Here is a 19,843-nt window from a genome sequence, read left to right as displayed (position 1 = left end):
GTGCAGACCTTTTTTACTGTCGTTATTCCCTTAACGATATAGTAATAGAACTATTTGCATAGCATTTACATATTAGATATTAGAAGTAATCTAGAGATGACTTAAAGTATACAGATGAGTGTACATAGGTAATATGCAAACACTAGGCCATATTATATAAGAGACTTCAGCATTTGTGGATTTTGGATGGGAAGGGGGTTCCTAGAACCAATCCCTTGTTGATACCAAAGGGCAACTGTATTCTCTTGATAACATCCCAAACTAAGAAATTTCATGTTTTAAAATTTCACTGTGCTTCTACATCAGCAAAGCCGATACCAAAGTTTAAAGTTCAGTGAAGATACTGTTTGTCATCTTACCTCACAGTTTGCACCTCTTTTAAGAAAACGGGTGCCAGCAAATTTACTTGATCTTCTAGCTATTAGAGTGACATACACTGGTCGTCCATAGATCAACAGCTCTTAGAAAGCAAGTTAAGGTTGTTTAGCATTCATGACTGTCACATAAGACCAATAGAGTCATTATACCTTACATACACATTTAGATACAGCTAGTCCAATGGCTTAAAGAACACCAAAAGCTCCACCCAAGAATGGAACAGCACTGGATCTAATGGTTTCTTCAGAATTGCAGTTCAGCTACAAAGGGAAGGCAACATCCAACCTAACTAAGGAGTGCTTTCCATAAATTTCAGAGGAAATGGTAAGCAGGTGTACGGTTACTGGTCAAGGGAAGCCCTATGGCTAAGTAAAGGATATAAACAAGTAATGTAAACAGCTAATCCTTCTGACATGCTTTGGCTCTGTGCCCCCGGCCAAATCTCATTTTGAATTGTAATGCCCATGTGTCAGGGAAGAGTCTGGTGGAAGGTGATTGCATCATGGAGGCAGACTTCCCCCTTGCTGTTTTTGTGATAGTGAGTTCTCACAAGATCTTGTTGTTTGCAAGTGTGTGGCACTTCCCCCTTCACTCGCTCTCTCCCCTGCTTTGCCATTGTGAAGATGTGCGTGCTTCTCCTTCACCTTCCACCATGATTGTAAGTTTCCTGAGGCCTCCCAGTCAGGCTTCCTATTAAGCCTACCTCAATTAAACCTCTTTTCTTCATCAATTACCCAGTTTCAGATAGTTCTTCATAGCTGTGTGAGAATGGACTAATACACCTCCCTCAGTCTTCCAAGATCATACACCTCTCAGAGAGAACATGTGCCATCTAATAGGTTGTTTAAATTATGAGTAATATGTAACACTGAGGATATAACTGAGTATAAGACTCTAAAAGCAGTCAAAATTTGTCACCTACCTGCAAATCCTGAACACTGAATAATTTATTGTGAACTGCTTAACCAATATACAGCTTATTAGTTATGTCACCTTACTTAACTTTCTGAGCCAAGTCTCATCTTCTCTAAAATGGAGTAACAATAAAGTAACCAAAGTTGGTCAGGAGGACTAGGTGAAATAATGTGTGTACAACTAGTGCCTGGACTGTAGTATTCAGAAGCTACTGTTATCAAAAGCTACTCTATCTCATATAGACTTCCAGAATTCATTAAATGCTTGATAACCAGGAGACTAGATTCATTGTTTAAACTTATGAGCTTCAAAATGATCATCTATGATGGTGCTCACTATTTAAAAAAAACAAACATTTATGATGTTTAATATGCACCAGGCCCCAAGTTAGCTCTTGGAAACACAAAACAGCTTAGAACTATCTTTTAGGAACTACCTTTAGAGATTGTAGCACATTCTTTTTGGTATCCTCGGTGGTGAAAAACCTGTGTTCTTCCCAGGCAGAATTTACTTTTGGAAAGAGACAAAAGTAATTCAGGATCAAATCTCGTTATGCAGTAATGATCAACCAGATAATACCACTCACTGGTTGAAAGTGATTATAAAGTAATGAGCCTGATTTTCAAGTGTAGCACATAAATCTCACTGATCTTTGTTTCAAAATCCCTCTGTGCTTTTATCCAGCCTTTCGTCCCCCTCACAGAAGGCAGTCCTGCTGGTCTTCAAGGGTAACCTCACCAGCTGTGCCCTTGGCACCACTCCTCTCAAATGCTCCTGGTGCAAGAAAGCATAATAATGGTCAGTCGCATTCACCCACTTAATAGTCTCAAAGAAACCACTCCTTTAAAGGGTTTTTTTTGTACATTATTATTATTATTTTAATATAGATCTGTAACTTCAGTTCCAAGTACCAAGGGGGGCCAGGGCTGGCCTGAGTGGAGCCTCACAGTGCGCTGGACAAAGTGACCGGTTTTTCTCCATAAATAAGACAAAGAAACCCTGGGGATCTGGAGAAGGATCTGAGGCCATTAAACTGCAAATTCCAACTGAAAACAAAGAAGCAAAAGTTTCTTTTTTGGTTCTTTTAAATGTCTAAAGAGAATAAAATTAAGAAAAATACAAATCCATTACAAACACTTCTTATCTGTGGGGGAAAAAGGTACAAACGCCTTTTTCTTTAAAAGCCTAACATAGTAGAAAACATGCTGAATGCAAAAATGCCCTATGTGATCTCAAAAAGTGATAGAAAAAATCAAATCACCACTTCTAGATGGTATGTGCTACCTTCTTAAACCCCGTAACTGCACTTTATTAAAAGGCTTCAATGTAGCTACAAATTAATGAGACATGAAGCTACTGAAGGAAATAAAAGTTTTTATAAAATTGAACTCATCAGCTTAACCCAAAACTGAACCTACTTCTCTTTAATCTATTTTGCCCCCTTGCCTGGACTACTGCCATCTTTTCCTAACTCACGTTCCTTGTTCTAGTTTCACTTTACTTATTCCAGCTTGAAAATGGTTGTCAACTCAAGCCTCCTAAATACTGCTTTGCAAATCTCATTCTCCCGTACAAAACCTTTCAAAAGTTCTAGCACCAAACCCAAAGTCCTCAGCTTGACCACTGAGGAAATCTGGTGACTGGCAATCTGACTCCCACATACCAATCTCCTCCCCACTATATCCTACCTCCTGGGAGTTTTATTCACAAGCCATGAGACACTCCTATGTGTTTTTCCACCTCTACACACACAGTGTTTCCCAGGCTGCGATGTCTCTCTCTGCTCGGACTGCTGATCTCTCTCGCTGCTAAGGCACTGACTTTTGTTTAGGGCCCAGGCCAAGTTCAACTATTCCCATGGGCCTGTCCCATCCTCTCCAACTGTCAGTAATTCTCCTCCTTCTCCCAGATAAACATGACACTTACTACCTATATCGCATTGCATTTCCTTCCTTGTTATTTATTCATCTTTCTGGGTATATTACAGGCCTGTTCAAATAGTCTGCATTCTTATTTGTATTTCTACTACATAGTATCACGGGCAGGTTTTCCTGTTGGGGTGCAGAGTGGTATTATAATCACATAATTCATATGTGGCTGTCTACAAATTGATACATCATAAGTTTAGTAATATGTATCTTACTTTTTTATCAAAAAGGATACTTGACTGCCCACAGAACCCATGAATAATATACAAAAGCCAGTCACGATGCACAGTATTTTTAATTATATCCAGAAGTTCACCATTCCATACATATTTCATATAAGGCTCACTACAGATGCCAAATACCCCTGAAAAATAAAAGTCTGTATCAGTCCATAAACTCATAAAATATTTTGTATCAATTAAAAAAAAGGTTCGTATCAGAAAGATATGGAAATTGGCTGACATTCAACTCATTTTAAAGTTAACTTCTGTTTTTAACTTCAAAGTAACATGCTTGGTTAACAGCATTGCCATTTGCAGTGGGTATCATTCCTATCATGTCCAGAACATTGTGTTGATTCTGTAAAAAGTCAAAGAAATCCCTTTTCTGACTTGTGAGAGTTCTTAACTTCAGAGAAAAGAAAATGACAAGGAAATTGAGGGCATGTTACAAATACATAAAGACAAGAGGTGGTGCGAAGTAGCGGTTGAGCACATGGCTATGGAGTCAAAGTTCCTGGATCCAAATCCTGGCTCTGCCTCTCATCAGCAGGGTGACAGGCACGATCAAGAGTGTTACTTACCCAGCGCAGCGCCTCTGCTTCCTCACCTGTACCACGTGGTTGTTGTAAGGATGAAATGAATTAATAATGCACATAAGGGGCCTAGAATAAGCCTGGTGTATTACAAATACTTCCAATACATGGCGTTTGTTATTATGTCAGGCCTTTTCTCTACAAATAAATTAATTCCATCAAACATAATTTTAGCATATCCAGATAAATGTATTAAAACAGCAATGAGTTTTACAAAACTTACATGAAGTGAAAAATTAAAACTATAAGATAATAGCTTAAAAGACTGTAACGGTTCTGAATAGCAGTTAATAAAGACCATCTTTTTCCTCAAAACATGATTTGTTAAGAGTATTTGTTTATACACTATACTACACTTAGGTTTGATTCATAAAAACTAAACTTTCTCTGCCCTTTCAATGCATTACACAAGAGAATTAATAATAAAGACATCGATAGGAGTCCTGTTTTGTCACTTACTCTGTGGCTTTAGGCAAGTTACTTAATGTCTTTGAATTTCAACTTTCTAAACCAGAAAATGATGTTAATACTACTCACCTCAAAGATATTGTTCAGGTTAAATAATACATGCAAAGTATCTGACATGCAGTACAGATTATTTTAAAAATTTACTGCTTTCCTTTTCAACCTACTTCCACACCTTCTACCCTCACTCCCTGTTTCTTATCAGTGTACCCCTCTGTGATGAGAAGAATCTCACCTTCGACAAAGATGTATGCATGCTAATCACCAGAAACTGTGACTATGAACTGTTACATTACATGGCAAGAAGAAATTAAAGCTGAAGATGAAGTTAAGGCTCCTAATCAGGACCTTGAGACGGGGAAATTATTCTGCATTTTCTAAGTGGGTCCAATGTAATCACAGGGTCCTTGTAAGTCAAAGAGGAAAACAGGAGTGTGAGTGTCAGGTAATGTAATGTAGCCTTAAAGATGGAAGGGAGCCATGAGCCAGGGGATGAACGCAGCCCCCAGAAGATGGAAAGGGCAAGAAAACTGATTCTCCCCTGGAGCCTCCTGCTGACATGCTAATTTTAGCTCACTGACACCCACTGTGGACTTCTGCCTTCTGTAAGATGATAAATGTATGTTGTTTTAGCAACTAAGCTAGGTAATCTGTCACAGCAACAAGAATAAACTAATACACCCAATTATTCATATCTGTCAAGTAGAATTGCTCCAGAGATGACACAAAATTAAGTAGCACTGGAGGCTTAATTCAGATCCCAGAACAGATATTGAAATTCAGATTTCGGATGGCATTTGGGGCAAATTCAGGGATACTTTCAGCTTTTGCATTACAAATTGTGATATTCAGAAGTGTTGCAAGCAAATATGCAAACACACTAGCTGTCTTGCCCTCTATCTGTCTCTAGTGGTATGGGTTACCACCAGAGTGTCTGAACCAGGGCAAATGTATGTGATCTAATGATCTGGGAGTAGGGAGGGTGCCCTGGGTTTTACCTTAGCTCAAGTGATAATCAATCAAGTAAACTAACAAGAGTCAAGGGGAATGCCAGGGATAAATTCAGTTTAAGTAACAGCCTAAACCGTTTTAGAGTGGATCACAACCTTTGGCAAACCATTAACAGAACACAGCCTCTTTTTGAGAGTGCTGCAAGGGCAGATCTTCCGGGACTACTTTAGATTGGATTCTACCTCTGCATCCACATGTTCATCACTATCATTGAAGTTGCACAGAGCAAGGAACCCAAAGACACTATTGACTTACTTTCCACAGTCAGTTGAACACAGCTAAAGTGTCTTAACTATTGAAATGATTCCCTTACAACATTCACATTAGCAATGCCTCTAGCTTTAGAGTGCTAGACCAACCCAAGAATCTGGCAATAAAGGTACTGTGTGACTGGTTTAGTCCAGGATCTCAGGGGCACTCTGGGTGAGGCACTGAGTGGCCCTACAGTGTCTTACAGCAGTCCTGCGGAGGCAAGACCTACACAGGACTGATGGGTCAAGCTGGGACCGATCAAAGTAATAACGACCTCTGACCTGCTGCACTGATTCCTCGACATGGCCGTATGATCTTCATTTCCAGGCCTCTGTTCCCTACTTAGTCTTTAATTCTATAAAACTAGCATTATACCTACTAAGCAGAGTTTTTATGAGGATTAGAGATATTACATGTAAACGTCTAGCACATAATAGGCAACCCATGGTAACTGTTTTTCAAAACTCAGACCATAACAAACTGGTCTCTGTGAAGGAAAATAAGGAGTCTGTATTATCTAATATTTTTTTTTAAATCCATGTAAACTTCACCTCTGCACACCATGTAAAATCTACACTTGAATGTATTCAATAAAAAGTACATGAATAATTACTAGAAAATGTCAGCATACAATTTTGTGGCTGGCCTACAAATGAAATTACATGGTGATTAATATCTCTATAAAAATGAATTGGTCAACTTCACATATCCAAAACAACCCCACGTAAGGACAAATAGCAAAGAGGGGTGGACAAATATGAGGGAAATGTGAGTGAATTTAATAAGATGTCACTTCACGGATACCACATTAATATACATTAGATATGCCAAGACCACCTACCGCTTCCACCTTGTGTAATTAATCCTTCATCTTCAAAGATGTCAAAGCTCTCTTGGCGATTCTGGGTCGTTTCTGACCTTAACATCTCCAGGGGCATTCGCAAGACAGTGAGATTATATTGAAGTGAGTGGGACAAATCATAGCTGTAACTGAGAACAGAATTGAAACTTAATAAGAATTACAAAAGCAAAGCATATTTCAAGGTCTTGGCTCCCATACAGAATTAAAATCTGTGAACTAAATTACTTAGCACCTGTTACTTTATTTGGAAGCAATGCTATTCAAATAAGCACTGTAAAACACAGCAAAATATAAATGTAATTGGAAATAACAACCTCACTGCATGACTAGGCATCTGCATGACTGGAAATATACAATACAATGTCAGTAACCTACATTCTTTGATTTGTACAATGTGTATTTTTTGCTTCATACTAAAATCAGTCTAAGTTCATGGTCTTTCATAGCTTCTATGAATCTGTATGGGGTTTTACAGATCTACAATATCCACTGCAATACTGCATAGTTCTGTACCCTAGTTTACCCAACAGCAAAAATAATTCTATTAATTATTAATGGTGGTATCATAACTGACTTTGTAAAACAGAAATAAGCAAATAATATAGGCCATTACAGTGAAACATGTTTTAGAAGAGTAAAAGGCATTTCAAAAATATAACTGTCTCTGTGCAAATTAAATTTCATTACAATTTTGATTTCACATAATACTTTTTAAATAAGCATCTCTAGCACTCTATATATATAGCTAGAGATATTTTTAAAGTATCTACATATAAAAATATACAAATATATTTATACTCTATATTTATAGAATATTTATATATGCATACTCTATATAAATATCCATATATACATAGAGTGCATATATATACTATACATATGTATGTATAGTGTGTGTGTATATATATTTCTTACGTGTGAGGGGGGCTTTCCAGCTTTTACTGGAAATTCTAAAGAAGCCTAGCTATACACTTTTAGCACAGAATTTCAGAAGGTATTTTGAATACTTTATACAAATTTGTTTTTAAAGTATTTTAGTCATATTTTAAAATGGCTACAGTTCCGTCTGGAGAATCACACACATTATTTTAATTATCATTTCTTTATATAATTTGATTGAAATTGATTTGTTTCATCTGTGAAATTCAATTGTATCACATTTGCTTGATGGATCCATTCATTTTAACATCTAATCTCAAAGGGATAAAGCTATATTAAGAAGTTGGTTTCTGATTTTTAACAATCAATTCTTTCTATTTAAAACAATCCCTTTATTCTAGAGATTCTTAAAAATATATTATAACCTTTTAAAAAGCCTACTTATGAGGCACAAAAACTTTAACCTACATGTATTTACTTATAGAAAGATTTGATCACAACTCAGTATAAAAATACAGACAAAATTGAGAAATATGAAGCAGAAGAAGGCCATTTCTAATAATAGCACTGAGCTTCAGTAATAATTCACAAACACTACAAAGTTAGGCATAACGACTGAAAACTAGAAGATGGCAAAAAATACAATGGAAATATATATTAAATAAATGTTTGTGGAAGTAAAAACTATTTCTTTAGGAGCCCTTCGCTCCACTTCTGTTAAAATAATCAGCTTCCTTCAGGTTTGCATCGATAAAGACATAATTCACCCCATGTAGTAGACATGTTTTGGTTTCATAAAGAAACGGTTAACTACATTAATAATTTAAAATAATTTTTTAATGCAAAGCACCCTATCAGTAGTATATAACACCAACAGCTACAAATGCTCTAGGTCCTCCTTTAGTCCTTATGACTCAAGCCCTCACTGCATTCTATTTTCAGTCTGGATATCCTAGCTGATAGAATTTTCCATCTATCACAACAATTGTATCTATCAGGCCCACATACTGGTCACATCAATGGTAGTAAAATACTTATCATGATGTTGTAATAATTTACTTGACTGTTCTTCAGTTATCAGTATTTGGGATGTCCCTGGACTATTTGGTTTGCTTGTCTGGGCTATTATAAATAGAGAAGCTATAAATGTCTCTTTACCAATGGAGATTTGTATTTTTGCTCCTGGTTATTTTCTTAGGACATATTTTCATATACGTTCAATGCTATATTCCTTCTCAGGAAACTGTCAATTTACAATGCCACCAGCAGTACATCAGTATTGCAACAGTTCTTTCTACTTTTAACTTATTTTTACCTAATTTTGCCAGATTATTTACTAAAAGTTGAACCATGAAATTGTTACAACTCTGTATTAGAGGCTGACTGTAAATTTCATTTTGTAATTTAAGATTACAAAATCAGAATATTTCTTTAAAATACATTAAGACCTACCTAAAACAAAGATGATTTTTTATTATGAGAATAAACATCCTTTAATTTATCCATTTGGATTTTCAAATATAAGATTTTTAAAAGGAAGAAACAGCTATATTTTAATGCTTTTACGTAAAACAAGTTGACTAAAAAGAAACAGAAGTACTACTATGTTCTCATTCTGTTTTTACCTACTGGAAAATAATATAAAAGTTTATGTGACTGATAGGAGCGAAACTAACCTCAAACTTACCTGAAGTAAAAATTGCTAGATAGGTCCACATTTTGAAATATTCGTAGATACCTAAAAAAAACCAAAGTATATTTTATTTGTCCAATACTATTATTTCTCACAGTTTAACATGTACCCGTATGTACATTTATATTTGTAAATACTGCTCTTAAAGCTGAGGAATTCAAGCCATATCCAGAATAGGGATTACATCTGAAGCAATCCTAGGTCTGTTGATCATCCCTTTGGAAACCTTTAACTTTATAGTTTGTTCCTTATCACTGATTATGCCAGTGAGAGGCAAAGTCATGCATCTACACGTGTGGGGCACAGCAGACTTTGGGCAAGACAGAAGTAAATGCTGTTTTTGCTTTTACAATGTGCTTTGCAAATGCTTCGAGGATGGAGAAAGGAGAGCAACAACAAGAAGCACAACGTGGGTCACCATAATTTTAAGTTGCTAAGTTTTTACACCAGAAAAGGTATAAAATAAAATGTTCACATTTCTGTCTCTCAGGACTAATAAATGTTCACATTTTTAAATATCTATTTTGACCTTTTTAAGATAAATAACAAACAACTTAAAAAGTTAACGTTCCCTTTAGACTTCCCCAGTCCTGTTCTCTCGCTCCAAATGCAACCATTTTCCTGTCACTGATAAGAATCCTTTCAGTCCATCCATCTCTTTAATTTTATCACATTAGAGCCATCTTTAAATAATGCATAGCATTATATTATATATTTAAAATACGTATGCAAATCATTACAAACTTTGTATACTATCTTACTTTTTTCTCTCATTTTTTGAAATCTAGTTACGTTGAAAGTTATAGATTTAATTTGTTCACTTTAATCAATGTTTGGTCTCCATCATATACAGTCATCCCTCGGTATCTGTGGGGGATTAGTTTCAGGTCCTCCCTCAGATACCAAAATCTACAGATGCTCAAGTTCCTGATATAAAATGGCATAGTATTTGTACATAACGCACAATACACATCTTCCTGTACACTCTCAATTGCCTCTAGATTACTTATAATACCTAATACAATGTAAATGCTATATAGTAATTCTATTATTGCTGTACTGTATTGTTTAGGGAATAATGACAGGAAAAAAGTCTGTACATGTTCAGTACAGACACAATTTTTTTCAAGTATTTTCAAGCTGTGGTTGGTTGAATTCACAGATGTGGAACCCATGGATAAGGAAAGCCAACTACACATGACACACTTTATCCATTGCCTGCTGATAGACCACTAGGTTCTTTCTAGTTCTCCACTATAAGATACAATGCTGCCAAGAGCATCCCATGCATGTTTTCCCATACACACGTATAACAGTTTCTCTAGGGCACATATGTGGAAACAAGAACCACTGTGCACTGCAGATAACGTGCATTTTCAATTTCGCTAGAATTGACAAAGTGTTCTTCTAAGTGGTTAAAATATCACTCCAACTCATAGTATACAACTCATTTCCCACATCTCTCCTAACATTTGATGACGGCAGATACTCTGATTATTCCCGAACTGACTAATGAGAATAAAAATGTACCTTTTTAATTTGCATTTCCCAAATTACTAGGTAAGGTTCAGAATCTCCACTGTGAGTTGCCTGTTCCTTTTAACCATTTTTCAGTTAAGTTGCTTTTTTTTCTCACTGATTTGTAGAAATTCTTCCCACATTCTAAACAATAATCATCGTTATGTTACAAATATCTACTTTCAGACTGCTGCTTGTTTCCTAAAATTTGTCTAAATACATTTTGAATATTTATAGTATCAAATATAGCATTGTTTGCCTTATGGTTTATCCATTTGTCTTTTGTTTGTAAAATCCTTTTCCATACCAGGATTATAAAAATATTTACCTTTATTTTCTTAAAATGATCTTCGTACTTCTGGAATTGCTTCCTGAAGATTATCAGAGAATGTAATCGAATTTCATTTTTGTCCAACTGGAAAACCAACACTATTTATCCCATCTTTCCCCCTAATGACTTGTAATGCTCACTCTATCATATTCCAGTTTGCCACATAAAATGGATCTTTTTCTAGGCTTTCTCAACACTGTTCATTGACCCCCATCAATTCCTCCACCACTACTTAGCAGTCTTATTTACTATAGCTTACCACCTGATTATCTTAATTACTATAGGTCTTACCATCTTGCTGACTTTATCCCTTCTTGTTTTTCTTGTTTAAATTGTCTGGACCATGCTTAGATATTTGCTTTTCCATATGACTTTTAAAATCATGTCAAGTTCCATTCTCAAAACATCCTCTTGGAACCTGGATTAATGTTACATTAAATTTAAAAATTGGCCAGGCCCTGTGGCTCATGTCTGTAATCCCAGCACTTTGGGAGGCCGACGTGGAAGGACTGTTTGAGCCCAGGAGTTCAAAACCTGTCTGGTCAACTTAGAAAGATCCTATTTCCGCCAAAAATACAAAATTAGTCAGGTGTGGTGGCATGTGCCCATAGTCCCAGGGACTGGGGAGGCTGAGGTGGGAGGACCACTTGAGCCCAGGAGTTCAAAGCTGCAGTGAGCCAAGATTGCACCACTGCCCTCTAGCCTGGGTAAGAGCGAGACCTTGTCTCAAGAAAAAATATACATAAAAATTAATTCTGGAGAAAACTAACATCTTTAAGACATCAAGCCTCATCTGTGATAAAGGGACATCTCTCCAATTAATTAAGAGATTTTAAAAATATTTTAATAATGTTTTAAGTCTTTTCCATAAGGTTTTGTATGGCTTTTATTATATTTATTGGCAGGTACCTTATAAATTTTCTAGTTCATTATTGCTAGTGTGTGGAAATATTACTGGTCCTTATATGTCTTACATGTTGATCTTTTCTTTTTTCTACTTTTAATTTTTTTTTTTTTTTTGAGGCAGGGTCTCACTCTGTCACCCAGGCTGGAGTACAGTGGCACAAACATGGCTCATTGCAGCCTCAACCTCCTGGGCTCAATCCTCCCACCTCAGCCTCCCAAAATGCTGGGATTACAGGTATGAGCCACCATGCGCAGCCATCTTTTCTTAGTCACCTTACTAAACTCTTTCATCAGTTCTGAGAATTTGTAGATATTTTCAAACTTTCCAAGTAGAAAATGATATTGCTTACATAATGCCATTAATTTTTCTTTTCAAGCTTTGTGGCTTATTTTTCTAGTCTTGTGGAACTGCCTAGGGCCTTCAGTATGAGGCTGAACGTTAGTAGTGACGGCAGATATCTCTGTATTGTTCCTACCTTGATTAAAAGTAATGATTTTGAAGTTTCACTTCTAAGAACAATTTTGGATATAGGTTTTTAATAGGTATCATTTACCAGATTAAGAAAATCTGCTTATATTGCTAGTTTGCTAAAACCTTTTATCACACTGAGTATTGAATTTTGTCAAATATATATTCTGCAAACATTAAGAAGATAATTTTTCCAGCAATATTTTAATGTGGTGAACTGCTCTAGTACATTTTCTAACATTGATAACAATCATGCATTACAGAGATAAACATTATGTATGAAATGTTTAACAGTACTGTATTTTGTTTTCAAATATTTTGCCAATTATTTTTGCTTAGATGCACTATTGGATAACATAGTCTTATAAGTGTTAAAAGTTTTTCCTATTTAGTAATATTACTTCAGTTTACCTATAAAAAACTATTAATATAATTGTATCTTATTCTGAATAAATCCATTTACTACATGTTATTACTCATAATTTTGCTCTTTAAAGAGATCCAAATCACTATATACAATAATATAATTTGTATTGCTATTCTTGGCTAAAGTATCATAAAGATGAGACTTATAAATAACATTAACTTCTTGAACTTTTCCTATCCCTGGATTTGCATGCTCTGGTCATTCTGATTCACTTTTAGTCAATACACTATATAGGCCTTCCTATAAGCTGTATGGGATATAATGTTTTTCAGTTAGTGCAAGACAAAAGTCTACTCTGATAAACTGTACTTATTCTCATCTGAAACCAATTATTCTCTAATAACCTCCCTTCCAAATCATCATCAAAAGCAGCATCACAAGGGCCCAGAAAACCACTGTCTAAGATTGTCTCAAGTAACAGGGCCGCATCACCTTTAAATTTTGGTTCATGTACTGGAACACTATAAAAGTACAGGATATAAGGCCGGGCGCGGTGGCTCAAGCCTGTAATCCCAGCACTTTGGGAGGCCGAGACGGGCAGATCACGAGGTCAGGAGATCGAGACCATCCTGGCTAACACGGTGAAACCCCGTCTCTACTAAAAAATACAAAAAAAAACTAGCCGGGCGAGGTGGCAGGCGCCTGTAGTCCCGGCTACTCGGGAGGCTGAGGCAGGAGAATGTCGTGAACCTGGGAGGCGGAGCTTGCAGTGAGCTGAGATCGGGCCACAGCACTCCAGCCTGGGTGACAGAGCGAGACTCCGTCTCAAAATAAATAAATAAATAAATAAAAATAAAAGTACAGGATATACTTAAAATCTAAACTGTTACCTATCCTAAAAACTTATAAATATTTCTTTGTTCAATTTTAACCTTCATAATATTAAATCAATTCAACCTTTACAATTTTATCAATTTGTTAATAGCTTTTCCCACATTCCCAAGGTTCCAGTAATTCCTCCAAAACTTTTGAACATTTCAGATATACAGAAAAACTGGGTGGGGGGGGAGGCCGGGGGAAAGTACAATTAACACCAATATGCCCTTCTTCTGAATTCACTTTTAGAGCTCTCTCCTTAAACTCATACACAAACATTATCTCTCTTTAAATATACATTTTATTTTTCTAAACCACTTGACAGTAAGTAGCAGACATCATGACACTTCACTCCTAAATATTTTAGCATGTGCCTATTAAAAACAAGGACAATCTCCTCAGTAACCACAAACTATTATTATCCTCCAAATTTAAATATTGATTCAAGATCACGAGTAGGTAGTCCACATACAAACTGTCCAAATAAAGCCCTTTAGATCTTTGTGTGAGGATGTGAGTACAAGTACATGCACTTTTAACCCAGGATCTGACCAAAATCTGCATTTGGTTGTCATGTCTGTTTTAAAATCTAGAACAGTCCTCTGTTTTTTGTCTTTGATGACTTTAACATTCTTTTAAGAATCTAGGCCAGTTATCTTGCAGAAAGTCTAGTGGTATGTATGTATCTGATTATTTCCCATGCTTAGATTCAAGTTAAATATTTTTAGCAATATTTAACTACTAAGGTAAACTGTGTCCTTCCCATTGAGAGTCAAACAAAGTCAGTTTCATCTCATTACTGGTGATGAGAAGTTTAATTACTTGGATAAGAATGTCTGCCATTTTTTTTCATCATAAAAATACTTACTCCTCTTTGTAAATAACAAAGAGATCCATGGAGTTTAAAATGTTGGGACTATGTGATTATTCTGTTCCTCAATAACAACCTCTCACCTAATAGTGTTAGTAGCCATTGCTGATTCTTGCCAATTGCTATAATGGAGGTTCTTAACAGCTCTTGAACAAAAGTTGTAAAATTCTGAGCCAACATTTGATCTTTTTACATAACATTTATAGTATCTAAACTAATTTTATTTTCTACCTGATCTATGACATTAAAAAAAAGTACTTGAGCCTGAGAGGCCAAGGCTATAGCAAGTTATGACCATGACTTCCAGCCTAGGCAACAGGGCAAGACCCTGTCTCCAAAAAATAAAAATAAAAAAAAAGGGAGTTACCACCATACATACCTAGCTTCATCAGGATGAGTAACCCGTACAGAATCATTAGGTATATAGATCATATTTGTATCTTCGACCTTATAGATTGCATGACCTCCAATATCCGCCATCTTCCTCCTTTTAGTTATTAACACAATATAATACCCTTCCAAGAACCTGACAAAACCTATGCAACAAAAAAGAAAGAGAAAGATGCTTTATAAACTTAGTAATGGCTTTTAGATGCCTATTTAAAAGGCTAAAGATCTTCGATACATTTCTCACTTTATTATTTCTATGATTCATAGCCATACACATTTTCAGGTGTCTTAGAATTATTCTCTAAGAATATCTATACTGACATTTATCTCACTTAAAAATATTACTCTAAACAAAGCCTGATCATGAGTGATCTCCCATTCACAATTGCTACGAGGAGAATAAAATACCTAGGACTACAACTTACAAGGGGTGTGAAAGACCTCTTCAAGGAGAACTACAAACCACTGCTCAAGGAAATAAGAGAGGACACAAACAAATGGAAAAACATTCTATGCTCATGGATAAGAAGAATCAATATTGCGAAAATGGCCACACTGCCCAAAGTAATTTATAGATTCAATGCTATTCCCATCAAGCTACTATTGATTTTCTTTGCAGAATTAGAAAAAACTACTTTAAATTTCATATGGAACCAAAAAAAGAGCCCGTATAGCCAAGACACCAAGACAATCCTAAGCAAAAAGAACAAAGCTGGAGGCATCACACTACCGGACTTCAAACTATACTACAAGGCTACAGTAACCAAAACAGCATGGTACTGGTACCAAAACAAATATATAGACCAATGGAACAGAACAGAGCCCTCAGAAATAATACCACACATTTACAATCATCTGATTTTTTACAAACCTGACAAATACAAGCAATGGGGAAAAGATTCCCCATTTAATAAATGGTGCTAGGAAAACTGGCTAGCTATATGCAGAAAACTGAAACTGGACCCCTTCCTTACACCTTACACAAAAATTAACTCAAGATGGATTAAAGACTTAAATGTAAAACCTAAGACCATAAAAACCCTAGAAGAAAACGTAGGCAATACTACTCAAGACATAGGCATGGACAAAGACTTCATGTCTAAAAACACCAAAAGTAATGGCCACAAAAGCCAAAATTGACAAATGGGATCTAATTAAACTAAAGAGTTTCTGCATAGCAAAAGAAACTATCATCAGAGTGAACAGGCAACCTACAGAATGGGAGAAAATGGTTACAATCTATCCATCCCACAAAGGGCTAATATTCAGAATCTACAAGGAACTTAAATTTACAAGAAAAAAACAACCCCATCAAAAAGTGGGCAAAGGATAAGAAAAGGCACTTCTCAAAAGAAGACATTTATGCGACCAACAAATATATGAAAAAAAGCTCATCATCACTTGTCATTAAAGAAATGCAAATCAAAACTACAATGAGATACCATCTCACACCAGTTAGAATGGCGATCATTTAAAAGTCAGGAAACAACAGATGCTGGAGAGGATGCAGAGAAACAGAAACGCTTTTACACTGCTGGTGGGAGTGTACATTAGTTCAACCATTGTGGAAGACAGTGTGGTGATTCCTCAAGAACCTAGAACCAGAAATACCATTTGACCCAGCAATTCTATTACTGAGTATATACCCAAAGGATTATAAATCATCCTACTATAAAGACACATGCACACATATGTTTACTGCAGCACCATTTACAATAGCAAAAACTTGGAACCAACTCAAATGCTCATCAATGATAGACTGGAAAAAGAAAATGTGGCACATATACACCATGGAATACTATGCAGCCATAAAAAAGAATGAGTTCATGTCCTTTGCAGGGACATGGATGAAGCAGGAAACCATCATTCTCAGCAAACTAACACAGAAACAGAAAGCCAAATACCACATGTTCTCACTCATAAGTGGGAACTGAAGAACAAGAACACATAGACACAGGGAGGGGAACATCACACACCAGGGCCTGTCGGGGGATGGGAGCAAGGGGAGGAAGAGCATTCGGACAAATACCTGATGCATGCGGGGCTTAAAACCTAGATGGTGGGTTGATAGGTACAGCAAACCACTATAGCACATGTATACCTATGTAAGAAACCTGCACATTCTGCACATGTATCCCAGAATTTAAAGTAAAAAAAAAAAAATTACTCTAAACAATTTAATTCATTCATTCCTTTTAGTCTCACTGCAAATAGGACAGAAGTGCCTTAAGCACAAATGGATATAAGATTAAGAGGAGTTGTTGTTCCATGGGTACAGAGCTTTAGTTTTGCATAGATGAAAAAATTCTCAAGATCTGTTGCACAAGATGCATATAGTTAACACTGTTGTACTGTGCACTTAAAAATGATTGCGATGGCAAATTCTGTTTTTTACCAAAATTAAATACACACACACACAGATTATAAAAATGAAGACGAAATTACAGTAAAGGAAATAATGTTTAAAAACATAGTAAGATGAGTCTAAGAATAAAAGTTGTACATAAGAATGAATCTTAAGATCCTATGTACTATTCCCCACACTTGGCTCTCCATTTTCTAATAGATAATGCAAAGAGGAACACACATCCAATTATACCATGCACAGTGGCTGAAAGATAAAAACCAAACCACTACTTGGAGAAGCTACGGTAGTTCCAAGAACTGGGAGACAATTCCAGAGTGAATCCTCACAAAAAGGTATGTGCTGTAAAGAACAACCTCAGGAGAATTCTCCAGCAATGCCAAGGACACATTTCTCAATGCTGTTTCATATGCCAAGACACAATTCAATAAATGTCATTCTTTACAAACTAAAAGAATGCAGCAAGACACACAGCTGAATGGAGGTCTAATTTCATTTGAAGATAAAAATCTAAGTATCTCTGGTAACAGTTCCCCAAATGTGTTCTCCGTGAAATACTAGTTAATGGAATCCCAGTGGGGAGAGGAGTGGCAGTGAGCAAATAATACTGGACTAAGAAACTTAAAACTCCTGAGAACCTTACAGTACTGTGCTAAAGTACACTGTGAATCTTGATGGGAGATAAAAACCAAGTGCCTTTCCAGATTCGTTTGTTCATGGAATCTCCTCCCGCCCCCTACCTTAAAACAACAACAACAACAACAACAAAAACCAATGGATATACGTTCTGAGGAACATATTTTGGGAAATATTGCCCAAAAGAACAAACTTCATGGACTCTTGATAATTAATGTCAAAAACCAATTTGAGCCAGCTTAAACTAAAAAAGGAATTTATATTAAGGATCCTGAAGCGATGCATGCCACACATGGGAAACTGTGACTGGGCCTCAGGAAAAGCCTAGTCAAGATGTGTCTCTGAACATCTACTCCATTCTTCTCTCTGTCCATAGACCAGGCTCCTCCACTTCTCTGGATCACGTAGTAGGAAACACAACTGCTGACAGCTCTGGGCTTTCCATCCAAAACCTTCAACTGGAAAGAAAAGGACATTTTTATCAAGTTCAATTTCAGAATTCCTGGGAAAGAACTTGGATTGACCCAACTTGTGTCGGGTGTCCAGCCCAGGACCAATCAACTATGGCCAAACAATAGAATCATGCAGCATTGAAAGCCATTTTATATGATAAGTAGGTGGCCTAGATGTGGCCGGGGGACATGGCTCCAGTTCCCTGGAAAGTGAATAGGTTGGGCAAAGAAAACAATACATCAAGTAAATTACATATCCTTCATGCAATCTTCCACAAGTATCATTTCTGATAGTTTAGTTGTTGTTTTTTTTTCATTAAGTTCTAGGGTACATGTGCACAACGTGCAGGTTTGTTAGCATTAGGAGATATACCTAATGTAAATGACGATAGTTTCGTTTTTAAATGAATATTGGAGAGTTATAAATAGAGTTATATTTTATGTCAGATCATTAGAACATAGAGGTTCTATATCGGTGACTAAAGAAAGAGCCATATACATTAATGTTCAGCAGCATTATATTGTCAGCAACACACTAGTTGCCATACAATCTTGGTCAAAAACTTTCAGGTTCCCTGAACTTTGCTTTGGGAGTTAAAACTAACTTTCTTGGTGGTGGGGAAGAGGGGACACTTCTGAAATAGCAATGCAAGGAGTTCAGCAGACTCTTTCCTAGGAAAACAACCATAACTAGAAAAATAATAAAAACAAAGGAAAACATTAAAAGTTTCTGGAAACTGCCCAAAGGGCACACAGAAGGTGGAGAAACATCCAAGAAAATCTACTGAATCTTGGTAAGAACAGCAAGTCTGGGGCATTTGGATCACGGCCTGCTCCCCTTCCACACTGCCTCCCAGTTCAGTGTGACAGAATATCTACTCTGGGCAGATGCAGCCAAGAAGAAGACAGGGCTCCTTCCTTTCTCTCCAGCTCCCAGTCTAGGACCACAATTTCTGCTCAGGATGGGTAGGCCACCAGGTTTTCTCATCCCCACCAACTCTGTGTTGTAAAAGCTCTATTCCAGGCAAGCATGGCTAAGGTCCGGGCTCCTTCCTTCAACCGAGCACCGACTCACAGGGTGGAGGCTCTACTCCAGGCATGTCAGGCCAAGAACACAAGGTCCCATCCCTGCCCAGCTCACTGGCTCATAGGGCAAACTAGAAACAGTCATATACAGCTGTCTTCTCATCAGAAGCAATGAAAGCCAGAATGAAGAGGGATGACATAAACTACTAATATATATATAAGTTCTAGTTCCAATAATATATATGTATATATAATATACATAATACATATATACACACATATATCCAGAAGAATATATATATAGTGTGTGTGTATACACACACACACACACACACATCCAGAAGACTCTTATATCTAGCTATCTTTCAAAACTAACTTTCTTATACATACATTCTCTCTCTCTCTGTGTGTATGTGTGTGTCTCTCTCTCTCAGTGTTA

General features: G+C 36.5%; 1 protein-coding gene across 1 annotated transcript in view; it reads right to left on the bottom strand.

Moving 5' to 3' along the window:
* The window catches only part of FIG4 (FIG4 phosphoinositide 5-phosphatase), a 127,146-nt gene that overhangs the window by 76,242 nt on the left and 31,061 nt on the right, over window positions 1-19,843 (bottom strand). The window contains exons 4-8 of the mRNA XM_025382429.1: window positions 14,915-15,071; window positions 9,192-9,242; window positions 6,605-6,753; window positions 3,457-3,585; window positions 360-460 (exon numbers count right to left, since the gene is read on the bottom strand). Of these exons, the coding sequence (XP_025238214.1) occupies window positions 360-460; window positions 3,457-3,585; window positions 6,605-6,753; window positions 9,192-9,242; window positions 14,915-15,071 (587 nt within the window). The remainder of the gene's footprint in view (window positions 1-359; window positions 461-3,456; window positions 3,586-6,604; window positions 6,754-9,191; window positions 9,243-14,914; window positions 15,072-19,843) is intronic.

The sequence above is a fragment of the Theropithecus gelada genome, chromosome 4 (genome assembly GCF_003255815.1).
Source record: "Theropithecus gelada isolate Dixy chromosome 4, Tgel_1.0, whole genome shotgun sequence".
NCBI classification, from domain to species: Eukaryota; Metazoa; Chordata; class Mammalia; order Primates; family Cercopithecidae; genus Theropithecus; species Theropithecus gelada.
Note: the sequence above shows the minus strand (reverse complement) of the source record. Positions and strands in the feature narration are given on the sequence as shown.